The 16,417-nt window shown below is 36.7% G+C and overlaps 1 protein-coding gene across 1 annotated transcript in view; it reads right to left on the minus strand.

Annotated features, from left to right (window-relative positions):
* The window catches only part of GBE1 (1,4-alpha-glucan branching enzyme 1), a 270,358-nt gene that overhangs the window by 182,725 nt on the left and 71,216 nt on the right, over nt 1-16,417 (minus strand). The window contains exon 3 of the mRNA XM_073892065.1: nt 457-572. Coding sequence (XP_073748166.1) covers nt 457-572 — 116 coding nt within the window. The remainder of the gene's footprint in view (nt 1-456; nt 573-16,417) is intronic.

A 16,417-nucleotide genomic window follows, 5' to 3' on the forward strand; every position in this document is an offset into this window, starting at 1 on the left:
GGGGCTCAGTCCCAGGACCTTGAGATCACAACCTGAGCTGAAGGCAGATGCTTAACCGACTGAGCCACTCAGGCGCTCCCACAAAATCAATTTTATCAAGACTCTCTTTATAGGTAAAAATTTTCTCCACATTTGCTGATTTGAAGACTGGTTTCATTTTTCTATTAAACTTTTTTTTTTTTTTTCAAGCTAGACTTCTGCAATTACTCAATCCCTCCTTACATAAAGTTTCCAAAGTTGATAATAATACAGTTAATAAGTTCAGTACCTTACCAAACAGTCCCAATATAACACAATTTTTTGATGATGTCTCTTCAATTCTCCTCTATTTAAACATTTAGACTATTTCTCCCATAATTATCATGCATCAGTTTACATTCTAATATTTTAAATCAAACTTTGTATATGAAACAAAAAGAAAATAAGTTCATATAAAAACAGGAGGGTAGAAAGTACCTTTAATTTGGATCCATGAGGTACAAGTAGAGATTTATTCCTCTTTGGTGGGATATAAAGCTCCCACTTTCCATAATCCAGTTTTTTATATGGGTATGAAAATGGATTCCAATCATCTAAAAAAAATAAAGAAGATCAGTCAACAATTTGCATGGTATGATTAACATTTAATGAATTTCAAGCAAAGCATAATATGCTGCCTACTTGTACAGAATCAAATTGCTTAAAAAATGTTAAGTTTTCTAGGGTGTTAAGCAAAATACTCTACCAGCCATTTAGAAAAAAGCAGGTTATTTTAAATTTATTTTTAAGAAATGTATTTGAAAATTTACCTTTTGCATCTTAAAACTAAAAATTACAACATTTCCAATTGTCCTTCCAAATTCTAATATGTCAATCAATAAAAAGAATATAAAAGAAAATGATGGGTCCTTTTGTAGGAAACACCATCAAAAATGGGAGTTAATATGAAAAAACAGAAGTGCATTCTTGGTAATTAGACAAGATACATCTCATGGCAGAAAAAAATGATAAAAATAATTAAAATCATATTACATTTCTCCAAATCTACAAGTGAATGACAGAACTGAGTTAAAAACCTAAAGAAATGCCACAAGCAAGGAGGGTGGAAAGTCATATACTATAGGGAGCAAAGGAAAGGTAGATCACAGATCTTGGAAGTAAGCCAAAATGAAGAACAACAGACCTCTGCACACATGAAAACAAAATCAGTAAGTAAAGGACATACTGTTTAATAAGCAGTGCTGTGACAATTGGCTATCCTTATGGAAAAAAGAAAGAAAGAAATAGATCTCTACCTAATACTATGCCCAAGAATCATCTGAGCACAGATTGATGCTTAAATATGACAGGCAAAACTGCAAAATGTTTACAAGAAAATACAGGAAAATATGTTTATAATCTCAGGTATAAAAAGTATATTTTTAAACAACGTACAAAAATAAAAATTAGGAACAAGCCTGATAAATTTGACCGGTAAAATTATAAATTTATCTTCACAGATAGATGGATGGAGAGACAAACAGAATGAAAAGACAAACTACCAATTGGGAGAATACATTTATAAAGAATATACCAAGAAAGAACATCTAAAATATAAGAAAAATGTCCATAATTCAATGAGAAAAAGAAAACAAACCAATAGAAAAATGACAAAGACATTCAGTGGAGGACACATGAATGGCCAAAGAGCATGTAATAATGCTCAAGCTCACTTGTAATTAGGGAAACACAAATTAAAAGAACAGTGAGACTCCATTTACCACCTGCTGGATTAGCGAAATTTAAGAGCCTGAATATATCAGGTAGTCAGCAAGGATATAAAATAGCACTGCAACTGAGAGTATAAATTGGTAAAACAATTTGCATTGTATAGCAAAGTTGAAGATACATTCACTCGAAAGCCCAACAATCCTCCCCCTAGGTAATAGCCTGGAGAAATTCTGACAAATGTGCACAAGATAGCATTTGCAAATGCTCAAAGAAGAACTGTTTGCAATAGCAAAAAATGGAAGCCATCAAAATGTAAATCAGACACAAAATGAGTAAATAGGTTCTGGTATAATTAAACAATGAAATGCTATACAATAACATAAACTAAAGAGCAAATACATATGTGCAAATAGCTAAAGCATGAAAGTTAATTTTAAAAGGGTATGGAAGAATACCATTTATACGAAGTTCAAAAATATGCAAAAGAATATTACATAACACTTATGGATACATATACATATAGTAAAAATATCAAAAGAAAATTGAGAATGTTAAACATCAAATTCTATGGGTGATTTCCACTGGATAAAGGAAAATGAACACAGGAAGCTTCAGTAGTATCTGTAATATTTTGTATCTTAAGGTAGGTGGTATATATAGAGATGCTTATTACATTATTTCCTATCGTTTTTGCGTAAAATATTTCATAGTTCTAAAAATAATTAAGCAGCACTGTGATGCCATGCACCGTAGTGCTATGACATTAGATCCTCAGCAGACAAGGTAATAAAAGCATGAGGAGGCTTGTTTTATGCCATGATTTCCTTCTTTCCATACCAACTCTTTTTACCCCATCAGTTCTAAGGATCTTTACGCTCAGACATTCTGAATGCTGAGGACAGAGTGAGTGTAAGAACCAATATTTAAATAAAGATCCTTCTATACATTTCCCTACTCATCATGTCCTCATCATGAAGACAATCTGAAAATGTCTAATGGTGGTTTATATTAAAAAACAATTCAACAGGCTCTGTGTTCTTATATGCTCCTGCTCCTAAAATCTCAAATATATCTTACCTACATGCAGTGTGACATTCCTTTACCCAAGCAAAGAATTGAGCGCATAATTAGAAAAAAAAAAAAAGCTTGAAATACGAATATCTAGGTACTGTAACACTTCATACATTTATTGAATTTCTTTTTAAGCTAATCACTTAAGACAATTAATAAACTTAAGACAAGTAGCAGATCTTTTCCTGGTTAGTTAGATCTGAAAATAAAGGGTACAGTTCATTAGTTCATTCATTCATTCATTAAATATGAACTGAATGCTTAATATAGGCTCTGCTCAATGCCAAACTCAAAATTAATGTTCAGAATAACAGTCATATTTCCTCAAGAGAAGGTTAAATTGAGTAACAGTACACCAAAATGAATAAATTTATAATACAGATTCACTAAAAACTCAACTGTAAATAAGATTTTGTTACTTTGAAAGTGAATCTTCAACTATATGGGTAATTTACATATGCAGATTTATGTAAAAGCTGTTTTCAGTAATGTAAAAATGAATGTGCTTTTGAATATTACTGATTGAATATCAGTTTAACTAGCTCTTCAACTTGCAGTCACTTGAGTTTTAAGGTCTATTTAAACAAGTATTAATATCTGTATAAAAAATACTTTTACTGAATCACATTTTCCTTTTATAAAATCTTGGGAGTTCTAAATCTCCTCAAGCACATGTTGATTATTTGTAATTCTACACTGTGAATTTTTTTTTCTATCATCTTCAACACTTTCTTTTTATTAGAACCCCTCCTACTCATGGAAACTCAGGTGTTTACTTTTACTGCAGTTAAATTTCTCTTGCCAACCACCACCCTTGAAAGCAAAATTTAGAACATATTCACATATGCACCCCCAAGAAAATCCATTCCACCAACTATCATAAGTGATGTAGAATATGTCTAAAGATTTCACATGAGAAAGGGAGAGGAAGGTTTACAAGGCATACATGAATGAAACAACTGAAGATTTTTGCATTTAGCAACTGTCGCCCCACGCAAATTCCTCTTCAGCCACACTGCTACCAGTCTGTCAGCTCCTTGACTCTTCTTCCAATTACTATTAGCCCTGAATTTTCCTCACTCAACTTCCTTTATTAAATAGTGTTGCTTTTTTCTATTGGAAACATGGACACCAATAAAAATTTCCACTTCCACAGTACAGCATGCAGATGTAAGATTGTTTCTCCCTAAAATGGGTTTTCCAAAATGGCTAATAAAATGAGATTTTCTCCAGGGGATAAATATATCTAAGGCCCAGAAACAGAATAATTAAAAAAAAAAATGGATTTGGACCTGTTCTTATAAACTTTATATTAAACAGTTAAGAAAGAAGGAACCAGGGGCGCCTGGGTGGCTCAGTTGGCTAAGCGGCTGCCTTCAGCTCAGGTCATGATCCTGGAGTCCCGGGATCAAGTCCCGCATCGGGCTCCCTGCTCAGCAGGGAGTCTGCTTCTCCCTCTGACCCTCCCCCCTCTCATGCTCTCTCTCTCTCTCATTCTCTCTCTCAAATAAATAAAATCTTTAAAAAAGTAAAAAATTTAAAAAAAGAAAGAAGGAACCAAAATTAAGGTACATCTAGGTATAACTGCAGGAACCACTTGTGGAAGTACATAATTAAAAATAAACAAATATTAAACATCAAATGACCAGTATAAAAATTTTATTTTTTTAAAGATTTATTTATTTGAGAGAGAGAATGAGAGAGAGTGAGAAAGCACAAGCAAAAGGGGAGAAGAGGGAGAGGGAAAACCAAACACCCCACTGAGCAGGAAGCCTGACCTGGAGCTCAATCCCAGAATCTGGGATCACACCCTGAGCTGAAGGCAGAGACGCTTATCTGACTGAGCCACCCAGGCACCCCATAAATAAAACTGAGTATTTATAGAATTTGCTTCACAAAAATATGGAAGACAAAATATGAAGTTGAAAGACAAAATTTAGGGAAATTTTTGTCTTGTGAAATAAGTCACGAGACTTTATTCCTAAACGTAATGATTCTAAGCCATACTAGAGTAGATCTAAAGAGATACTTTTGGAACTAGATTATTCAAACATTTTTCATTTTAATCTTGTATGACTTTTATTCTGAGTACACAAGATAGCATTAACTTTATTTAAATACTTAATGAAAATAGTTAATATCCCTATGTAGGCCTCAGGATAGGACCAAAAATAGCCCATTACCACATGGGACAATTGTTTGCTTCTTTATCAAGCACAGAACTAACACTGAGAGTTCTGTAGTTCAGTGGTTCTCAAACTTTAGCTCATACCAGAATCACTTGGGCTTATTGAAACAGATTGCGGCACCCCACCCTCAGAGTTTTTGGTTCAATAGATCTCAAGTGTGGCCTAATAATTTGTATTTCTAACAAGTTCTCAGGAGATGTTGATGCCACTGGCCTAGAGAACACACTAGAAACAACTGCCTGGGTCAATAGGTATGTTCAGGTGTTCTCTACTCCTACCTTTTGAGGGATTTTCTAAATTAAATTAGATTTATGGACTACCAAATAATGCTCTAAATCAATAGATCAAGGAAATTCTGAAATAAGAAATATCTTTGATAATCCTTCAAGGTCAGTATTACTCACATGAAATTCAGGACTCAGGGTTTGGGAATGAATAGGGTTGTAAAGCCCAGAAGGATGATGAGTAAGGTAAAGATTATAGAACAGATCTAACGTATAAGGGAATTGGAATGTATTAATGTAAGGGAACAAAAGTTGACAAATTTGAACATGAAAAGATAACATATATTAAGATCATTATTCAATGTAGTTATTAATGTCTATAGATAACATTTTCTAGAATATTCTCATAAAGAGATCGCTTGGTTAAAATGTTTGGGCCACTGATCACTGACTGATCATGAATAAAAATTTGAAGTCGTTTATCTAGAAAAGTAATATTAAAGTTTTAAAATGTTAACATATTACCTCATTTTCCTTTCTATGCCTCATTTCTTACCATAATGTAGACATCTCCAGGTTCAAGGGTTAGGAACACCCAAAACAATGTGTTTAATTATTCTAATTTTGGTCAAATTTTAGGATCATGTTTGCTGCCTGCATAAATTATTTTATTATAACATTTTCTAAGATATTTGATATTTATCAAGTTATGTTGACCTGACATTTTTTTAATTTTTTATTGTTATGTTAACTACCATATATTATATCATTAGTTTTTGATGTAGTGTTCCATGATTCATTGTTTGTGCATAACACCCAGTGCTCCACGCAGAATGTGCCCTCTTTAATACCCATCACCAGGCTAACCCATCCCCCTACCCTCCTCCCCTGACCTGACACATTTTTAAAGCAAACATGTTAACAGGTATTTTATTAAGAGGCTAAACTATATCATCACATTTGATAATGCAAAAGATTCTATTTGTCCATAGACTCAAGACCAGCAGACAAAATTCAAATCGAGATATGGAAAAGAAACAATGTGTGACGCACAGTTTAATATGAACTGCAAACACACATTCGGCACAGGCCATCAAACATTAACTTAAGGTCACTGCATCAGGAGAACAGACTCTGTATTTATCTCAAACCCTCAAACCTTTCTTTTTCTAATGTAATAATCCTCAAATAAATTTCTTAAATGTCAACTTCTTCAACTATTCCCAAACTCTTTAACTCACAGTAAAGTATTTCTCTTCATCAGCACTTAGCCACCTCATCTCCACTGAGTTCCTAAGTTTCATACAAAATTTCCTTATGTATGGCTGAAATCGTCCCAACTTACTATGTAGAGCCTCCCACCTTTGATGCGGATGCTAGTGTGCTGAAGACATGGTCCACACTTGGACCAACCCCGCCACATAGACTTCACCCAGCAGTGACGCAGATGCCTGGTGAATGCAGCAGATAAGGCTAATAATATAAGGCCACTACTGGCCTGTATGGTACATTTTAGTCACCTTCCATCTGAATGGATGTCCCTTATGTTATAACAGTTGTTAAATATTTGGAATATCACCTCTTCAAAGCAACTAAACACTCTTCTTCATTATACCGTGTTACTTGTTTCAAGCTTCATATCATGCAGCGTTTAACTAGACTTATGCAAAGTTAGCTTGACAAATGAAGTTTTGGGGACTTCTCTCATACCAAGAAAGCATCTGCTCTGTTCCCAAGAAATCATAATGTTCAGAACTGAAATTCCTATGGCATTGCCCCTACCTAGGATTATGGGAGGAGCACACAGCCTTTGTAGGTGGAAGACAGTAGTCCTTTCTGACATATATCCCTGTGATGTTTTTGATCTCTTTCTTTTTTTCTCCTCCAGATAATTCTTTCCCCTAATTGGAGGCCTGAGACCCACCATTCTTCAACTTCTGCTGGCAGCTGGTACCCTGGGGATAATCTTATTGAGACCTCCAGCATTATTTCTTTGGGGATATTCTCTTAACACATTAGTTAAGTCTACCTGTGCTTTTCAAAAACAAAATCTAGAGTAAATCAGAATGCCTCTAACTTCAGAACCAACTGAATACTAATACCTCGTTATTATAAAGAACAACGTTCAGTCCTGTGAAATGTAGCTTTCTGGAAATTAGAGAACAAGTCAAATAATCTAGAGCTTCACTTATTGAACTGTTTTTAAAGGCATGCATGGAAGAAAAGGGCTCCATAATCAAAACATGTATGGCAAATGTGACTTAAACAGGATTAACCATGTTTATTACAGGAATAGTATTTATATTATGATATTTTTTATGAAAGGAGATGATAAATGAATATATGTAGTTTCTTGTGATTTTACTTTATTTTTTTAAGATTTTATTTCTTTATTCATAAGAGACAGAGAAAGAGGCAGAGGGAGAAGTAGGCTCCCCGCTGAGCAGGGAGCCCGATGTGGGACTTGATCCCAGGACCCTGGGACCATGACCTGAGCAGAAGGCAGACGCTTAACCATCTGAGCCACCCAGGCGCCCCAGCACTCATAATTTTTTAATCTCCTAAATACCTTTTCATGTCCTAACCCTTTTTGGCACCTCCCTCAGACCAGTCTTCTATAACCAATGACTTTCCAAGGATGTCAGAGCCAGAGAGAAACTTTTTTTTTTTTAAGAATTTTTTTTTTATTATTTATTCATTTGAGACAGAGAGATACAGAATGAGAGAGAGAGAGCAGGAGTAGTGGGGAGAGGCAGAGGGAGAGGGAGAAACAGACTCCCTGCTCAGCAGGGAGCCCGGTGCAGAATGCGGGGCTTGATCCCTGGACCTAGAGATCATGACTGGAGCCGAAGGCAGATGCTTAACCATCTGAGCCACCCAGGCGCCCTCTTGTGATTTTAAGTAGCATGAAAATATAACCCTCCAAAATGAACAGAAATGATTATGTATATAGGAAGGAATAACATGGATTAGTAGTTTAGGATTGCATCTTGTTATATTTTGACTATAGAACAAGGTAAACAATTCATACAATTAGAAAGCTTATTGTCAGAAAGGGGAAAAATAAGAAAAAAAATCCCTTAAAATAGAAACTGAAATAAATGAACCTCTGTGATGGTATTTGGAGGTGGGGCCTTTGGAAGGTAACTAGGTCATGAGGATAGAGCCCTCATGAACAGTGTTAGTGCCCTTACAAAAGAGACCCCAGCTAGATCTCTGGTGCCTTCCACCAAGTGAGGACACAGAAAAAAGACTGTTGTCTATGAACCAAGAAGTGGATCCTCACCAGCCACGAAATCTGCCGGTGCTTTGGTCTTGGACTCCCCAGCATCCAGAACTATGGGAAATAAATTTCTGTTGTTTATAAGCTACCCAGTCCATAGTATTGTTTCTTTTTTTTTAAAGATTTTATTTATTTGACAGAGAGAGACAGCAAGAGCGGGAACACAAGCAGGGGGAGCGGGAGAGGGAGAAGCGGGCTTCCCGCGGAGCAGGGAGCCCGATGCGGGGCTCGATCCTAGGACCCTGGGACCATGACCTGAGCCGAAGGCAGACGCTTAACGACTGACCTCCCCAGGCGCCCCAAGTCCATAGTATTGTTATAGCAGGCCAACAGACTGAAACAAAGTTTATCTTGACTTTTCCACATACCAAGAAATCTCCGCAGTAAAAATTTAAAAACTAACCTGAAGTCTCTGTGTAAAATATTTGCCCAAATCTCTTTCCTTGTTATCAATTATAAAAAGTTATCAAATAAAAAGTATAAGATTTTAATTTATTTATGGTTCTAAATACAGATTAACAAACTACTTTCCAGATAGGTGGTTCCAGCTCATACTTCCACCAGCAGCATATGAGCATGCTCAACTACCCATATCCTCATCAACACTGGGAATTGTAATTTTAATAAGGCACGCCAGCCTCGCTCAACCAGGGATCACCAAGAAAATGAGGCCAGAAGGCCCAAAAGACCCACTGTATACAATAAATTAATTTCTCTTCAATACATCTAGAATGGTATTAATTATGGCTATACTTGGGAGAATTTAGAAAACAGACATTTAAATCATTTTCTGTGTTCTGTGGATCAGATGAGGAACCGACATGAGAAAAGTTGCCTCTCATTATTGTCCTAGCTCTAACAGATAGCTTTTTTTTTAATATTTTATTTATTTATTTGGGAGAGAGAGTGAGTGAGCGAGGACAAGCAGGGAGGAGGGGCAGAGGGAGAAGCAGACTCCCTGCTGGGCAGGGAGCCCAATGCAGGACTCGATCCCAGGAGCCTGGAATCACAACCTGAGCTGAAGGCAGACACTTAACTGACTGAGCCACCTAGGCACCCAAAAGATAGCTTTTGATACAGTGTTTGCATTTCTTTTCAAAACAGACTATAATTATAACTTCTGATTATTCTCTTTTCTCCTATTATTATTTGGGAAGAATTGGGCGGTGGGTCTGATATTTTTTTTCAAACTTTTTCATTTATTTCTAGTTCTATTGAAATGAAATTAAAAATGTGATGGACTTTACGGACTAATTTGGTGGTAATCAATCCAGTTATTTATTTACCAATCTATTTATTTTTAACAGTATAAACCACTCAGTTATCTCAAAATAGATTTTATGGAAAAATCCAGCATGAAAACTACATAAAACATGTGAAATCAAGGTTGCTCTGCTTGAGTGTCCCTTTCCAGCTGGGCCCCCTCCTCACCATTTATTGTTCCATTCAGAGGCCACTACTCAAAACTCAGTTCTAAAAAGTGTTCGGATATATGATCTACCTTTGTAGATATCCATATCCTTGAAAATTACATAATTTGTTTTAAATTCTCCATTTATTTTTAGTTTACTTGATTCAGCACAAGTTAAGAGTATACTAAATTCTATCATGGCAATTGGGTCTGAAAACCTATCCAGTTTCTAGCAGTTCTTGCCATCTATACTTAACCAAAAGTAAATGTTACTTGGGACCTAAGGATAACGGCATTTATCTTTGCTGTGACTTCTATTATTGATTTCTATGCCATTTTACCTGGGTTTGTTTTTGGTCTGGATTTGACCATCCTTTTATTTTATAATCTTTAAGTGACAGTAAAACAGGGGGAAATTAATAAAACTAGGAAGTGGTACAATATTTGCTTAGAAAGAACACAGAAAAGACAAAATAGGAAAGGGAAAGAATGGCAGAAAAGTACTAATGCAATACAATCAATCATCAGAGGCAGCAATGTCATCCCATGGGCCAAGAATGGCCCTCAATTATGTCTCAATTATGTCTAACTAGTAAATGTTGAACTGTATTCCTCCATGTCAGCAAATATCTGAGGGAGTAGGGAGGCTCTCTTAAAGCCCACACTCCAGCTCCCTCTTATATGCTATATCACTATGGATCGCAACTTAACCCATATATGACTTCCCTGGCTTCAGCAGATTTGAGTTTAGAAACTCTTCTCTACACAACACAGTCTTTCAACTTAAGATATTCTACCTGAATTGGCCCTTGGGGTGGATGCATGACAGAGGTCTACAGTAATCAGGAAAGCAATTATAAAAGTCTCCTTTCTAACCCTATAGGCACTTACATAAAAGTATACCAATGAAAGTAAAATATTTTCTAATATGTCGAGCAATGTGACAACTCAAGTGTCTGTGATCAAGTGATTTTCGATAAAGGTGACCAAGATCATTCAATGGGGAAAGAATAGTCTTTTTATCAAGATTTTATTTATTTATTTGAGAGAGAGAATGAGATAGAGAGAGAGCATGAGAAGGGGGAGGGTCAGAGGGAGAAGCAGACTCCCTGCTGAGCAGGAAGCCCGACGCGGGACTCGATCCCAGGATTCCAGGATCATGACCTGAGCCGAAGGCAGTCGCTTAACCAACTGAGCCACCCAGACGCCCTGCCAAAAATAGTCTTTTTAATAGATAGTACTAGGACAACTGCATCTCTACATACAATAGAATATATTTGGACCCCTACTTCAAAATATGCACAAAACTAACTCAAAATGAATCAAAGACTAAAATGTAGGGGTGCCTGGGTGGCTCAGTCAGTTGAGCCTCAACTTTTGATTTCGGCTCAGGTCATTATCTCAGGGTCATGGGATCAAGCCCCGTGTTGGGCTCTGCACTCAGCGCAGAGTCAGCTTGTCCCTCTCCCCCCTACACTTTCTCTCTCTCTCAAATAAATAAATAAAATCTTTTTTTAAAAAGACTTAAATGTAAGAGCTAAAACTATAAAGTTCATAGAAAAAAAAAAACAGGGGTAAATCCTCGCAATCCAATTCTTAAATATGGCACCATGAGTACCAGTAACAAAAGAAAAAATGATATATTGGACTTCCCCAAAATTAAAAATTTTCTGTGTCAATGGACACTTAAGAAAGTGAAAAGACAACTTACAGGATGGGAGAAAATATTTCCAAATCATATATCTGATAAGAGACTTAAGTCTAGAATATGCAAAGAAACATTTACAACTTAATAATAAAAAGACAACCAAATTTTTTATTTTTTTAGATTTTTATTTATTTATTTGACAGAGAGAGACAGTGAGAGAGGGAACACAAGCAGGGGGAGCAGGAGAGGGAGAAGCAGGCTCCTGGCCGAGCAGGGACCCCGATGCGGGGCTCGATCCCAGGACCCCGGGATCATGACCTGAGCTGAAGGCAGACGCTTAACAACTGAGCCACCCAGGTGCCCCAACAACCAAATTTTTAAAATGAGCAAAGGATCTGAACAGATCTTTCTACAAGGAAGATGTAAAAATAGCCAATCAGCACATGAAAAGATGTTCAACCTCATTAGTCAGTAGGAAAATGCAAATCAAAACCACAATGAGCTATCACTTCATTCACAATGGGATGACAACAGTCAAAAAGATGGATAATTCATTGGTGACACTGTGGGTAAATTGGAAACTTCACTCACTGCTGGTGGAAATGTAAAACTGCACAGACACCTTGGAAAATAGTCTGAAAGTTCCTCAAAAAGCTAAAGATATAGTCAAAGATATAGTTACTATTTGATTCAACAATTCCATTCCTAGTTATATACACAAGAGAAATAAAAACATATATCCATACAAAAACTTGCATATGAATGTTCATAGCATCATTACTCATGATAGTCAAAGGTAAACACATACTGGTGCATTAACTAATAAATGGATAAAGAAAATTTTGCATATTCATGTGGTAGATAGAATATTACTTGGCCATAAAAAGGAATGAAGTACTGATACATGCTACAACATGGAACCTTGAAAACATTATGCCAAGTGTATGACGCCAGTCACAAAAGACCACATATAATTACATTTATCTGAAATATCCAGGATAGACAAATTATATAAAGTATTTGGTTGCCTAGGACTAGGGGAGGGATGGGAAGATTGTGAGGTGATAGTTGGTACAGGGTTTCTTTCAGGGTGATGAAAATGTTCTAAAATTGATTGTGGCTATGGTTGCACAACACTTTTTAATACATTAAAAACCATGGAATTGTACGCTTTAAATAGTTAAGTTGTATAGTATGCGAATTCTATCTCAATAAAGCTGTTCAAAAAATAAGAAATATTTTAAAGGTCAGATAGCCTTTATCTGTTCACTTCTATTGAGCTTTCTGCCCTACACTAAAATCAGATTGTATCAGAGATAATTGTAAAGGGAAAGACCATGTAGGGAGACATATATAAGAATTTAATGCTGAGAAGATAGCTTGGTCAATAAGCAGAATAAAGAGTCAAGTTAGATAGCTGAAGACTTCTTTGAAGAGAAAATGATTAAATGTTTCAAGGTTCTGCAAAGGTAGAACAACTTGACCGCATTAGAAGATGGGGGGAAAACAGGCTTTTAAGCAAAGAAAAAAAAAGCGTATCTTCTTCTGGAGCCCAGACTAACAATAGATTTATGGGTGATTACCAAGATAAACATACAAGCTGCTGCTGTTGTTAGAACTTATGTTGGACTCTGGAAGAGTCCTATAAAGAAAAGAAATCTATAAAACTATCACAAAACCCACTCTCTTAAAAAAAAATGGTTTGAGCAGATGCTGTCTTGAATGATACAGGAATGGAGAGTTTTATTGTGATAGAAGAAGTAATAAAAGTCATTACATTAACAAAAAATAGGATGACTTGGTGACTCTGATGGCAACAACAGTAAGTATAGATTGTCCTCAGAGCTTGACATTCAATATCTAATTCAATTATCTCGAAAGTCCTATAAAGTAATACAGATTTCATCTGATGGATGAGGAAACAAGCTCAAAGAGGGAGAGCAATAAAGCCAAAGTCCCACAGCTATGAAGTGAGAGCCAGGATTTGAACCCATGCTGGTTTGACTCCAGCTTCTGTTTGTGTGTAGTCTTACCCTGCACGACATACATAAACAGTCTGGACCCAGTCCAGCATCTCTCTACATTAGAAATGTACATAACACACATTGGGCTCTTAACTAGATTTTATGTCTGCGCTATGAATTAAGGCTATTCTTCTGGAATCTTATGTTTTAGGAAGTAAATTCTTCATGTGGATATTTTCATTTATAAAAAGCTCGACAGTAAATGTTTGCAAGCCTTGAAACCGTTACGCAGGTCTGTGGCAGTTACACCAGAGAAGGAGCTGCAGCAATCTGTTAAATGCAGGGCACTCGGGCCCGCAAGGCCCAACCAAGTCACCATTCCCAGCTAAGCAACGGAGAGCATGGGACTCGGGCTGCTCCCTAAACACTCAACCTTGACTGTCAACAATAACCCCATCATTATTCTTGGTGTATAGCCATATGGCTGACAACCACAAAAGTAAAAGAGAGTGACAGCAAGACAGAGAGAGAAAGAGAGAGGGAGGGAGGGAAGGAGAGAGACGGAGAGAGAGAAAAAGAGAGAGGGGGAAAGAGAACAATAAAAAATGACCCCTTCTTCTGAGTAGCTTCTAGGACGTCCACAGAGGGGTAAACACATATACTCCCTTCCTTGTAGCAGAAAACTTTGTTTTCAACTTCACAGGGGAAAATAGAGCCATCAGGCAAGAAATCCCTCAGCTTTCTGCTTTCAGACCTACAAACTGATACCAGCAGCCACCTTGACCTCCTTTCCTTCAGTCTGTAGAAGAGACTTTTGTTTCTGTTTTTCTCTCTCCTGTTCAAGGCTAACTTCTTGATTCCATTCTTTCCTTTTAACTGGTTTTATTTATTTTTTCATGGTCTGAGGTTTTCAAACATTCTCTTTCTATAGGCTTGTTACTCTCAGCATTCAAATATGATGAACTGATATACTTGCTAATTCTCAAATAATATCAATGATATTATTTGAGAAAACCCCCCTTTCGGTCCAAGTCACTCTTTCTCCTGTCACTGATAGTCCAGTTTTTTGACTACTATCTCCACTTACTCTACACTTCTTCATCCCCTAAAATGTTCCTGAAACACTCTGGCAAAGTTCACCAGTGAAGACCTCCAACTTTCCAATCCCAATTGTTTTTTTTCAGACTTCAACCTACATGAGCTTTCAGTGGCATTTGAACATTTGAAACTCCTGGTCACTCCCCCTTGGGTGTCAGTGATACCCACCTCAGTTGGTTCTCTTACATCACAAGAGTAAAGATACGGAGGAAAAGGAACGCATTTGAAAGCTATTTCAGAGTTAAAATTGATAAGAAGCAGTGTTTGGTTATTAGAGGTGACAGTGATAATTTCTTGCATGGGTGGTTACTGAAACAGGACAGGGAAAATGGAAGTGAGAGAAAAGAGAATTCAAAAGGACTAGAAATGGTCAACACAATCTATGACTGCAGTTAAGGTCAAATACTACAGAAAAGATACCTAATCTGAGGGAATGGGAGGCTTAATGGAGGAACACATGTGCACGAGGGTACTATTATCTATTTTTTTTCTTACTACAAAAGAAATGTGTATTCTGTGTAGAATAAAAGGCAAAAAATACAATTAAAAAAACACTCATAAAAAATACTCATAAACCCAACTCCCTCTACATTAATACCTTAGTACAAAGTTTTCTTTTTCTTTACTACACAGGTATTTATATGCACATACATATGTTTCTACAATATGAATTATATATAAAAGTATGTGTAAATACATACTTCCTTAAACTTACAATTTTGTAAACTTATTCACAGACAAATAGTGAGTGTTACCTCTGCCAGTACAGATTCATTTATGGCCAGAGTTCCCTAACATGGCTGCTTTTAAAACCCATTCATTCATTCATTCATTCATTCATTATTCATTCATTTATGATAAGGAGAGAAAAAGAGAGAGCGAGCCAGTGACGGTGAAGTGGGGTAGGGGCAGAAGAAGAGGGGGAGAGAGAATCCCAAGCAGTTTCCATGTCCAGCCTGGAGCCAGATGCAGGGCAACCCCAATACCATGACCTGAGCATAAATCAAGAGTCAGACACTTAACCAACATGGCTGCTTTTAAAAGTTAGAAATCAACAGACCCCATCCCAGATCCTTGAGTCAGACCAAGGAGTGGGACTGCACTTTTATAAAGCTCCCTAATTTTTTGTTGTGCACACAGGTTTGGTAACCAATGATCTACAATATCATTCTAGAAATCTGATCAAGAATTAAGGAAGGAATTGTCTTTAGTTTTCCAGTATATTTAAGGAAGGAAAGATGTGAAAAAGTTTGTATGCAGAGAGAAAGGAAGCAGCAGAGGGAGAAGCTGGTGGGAGAAAAAGAGGTATATGGATCTATTATACTAAGGAAGAAAAGAGAGTGGGAGTCAATGTAGGGTCTCATGACATCAATTTCTTCTAATACCTATTGAAAGCATGTGGTAAGGATGAATAGATCTCTTTAGGGAAATGGTTTGGAAGCTGAAATTCTCCTTTCTGTTGGCTTCTACTATCTCTGAAAAGTAAGAGCAAGTCTTATGCTAAGGGAGAATGAGGAATGCAGTGAAATGAGGGATTCGGGAAGAGGTGGTAGAACTAAATAGCTCCTATGGAGGATGTAAGGAAGAGCGGGCTGGGGGGTGTGCAAATGGTTTCTGTGGACTGTTAATGGCCATGAACCCACAGAAGCAGCAGTACATATGGCTATGTGATTTTTCCTCATGGGGCCTAGAAGCTGTGAAGGAGCAGAGATATTGGACAATTAGATGCAGATTTACAGGGCAAGTATGGTAGAAGGCCAATGTTCAAGAAGAAACTTTCAGGAAGACAGTGTTTGGAGAGGTTGGAGCAGACATCAAAGAGACCTAGTCATGTCAGAAG

Source organism: Callorhinus ursinus, unplaced genomic scaffold (assembly GCF_003265705.2).
Source record: "Callorhinus ursinus isolate GAN/ISIS: 27379988/994484 unplaced genomic scaffold, GSC_fseal_2.0 scaffold1, whole genome shotgun sequence".
In the NCBI taxonomy this organism is placed as follows: Eukaryota; Metazoa; Chordata; class Mammalia; order Carnivora; family Otariidae; genus Callorhinus; species Callorhinus ursinus.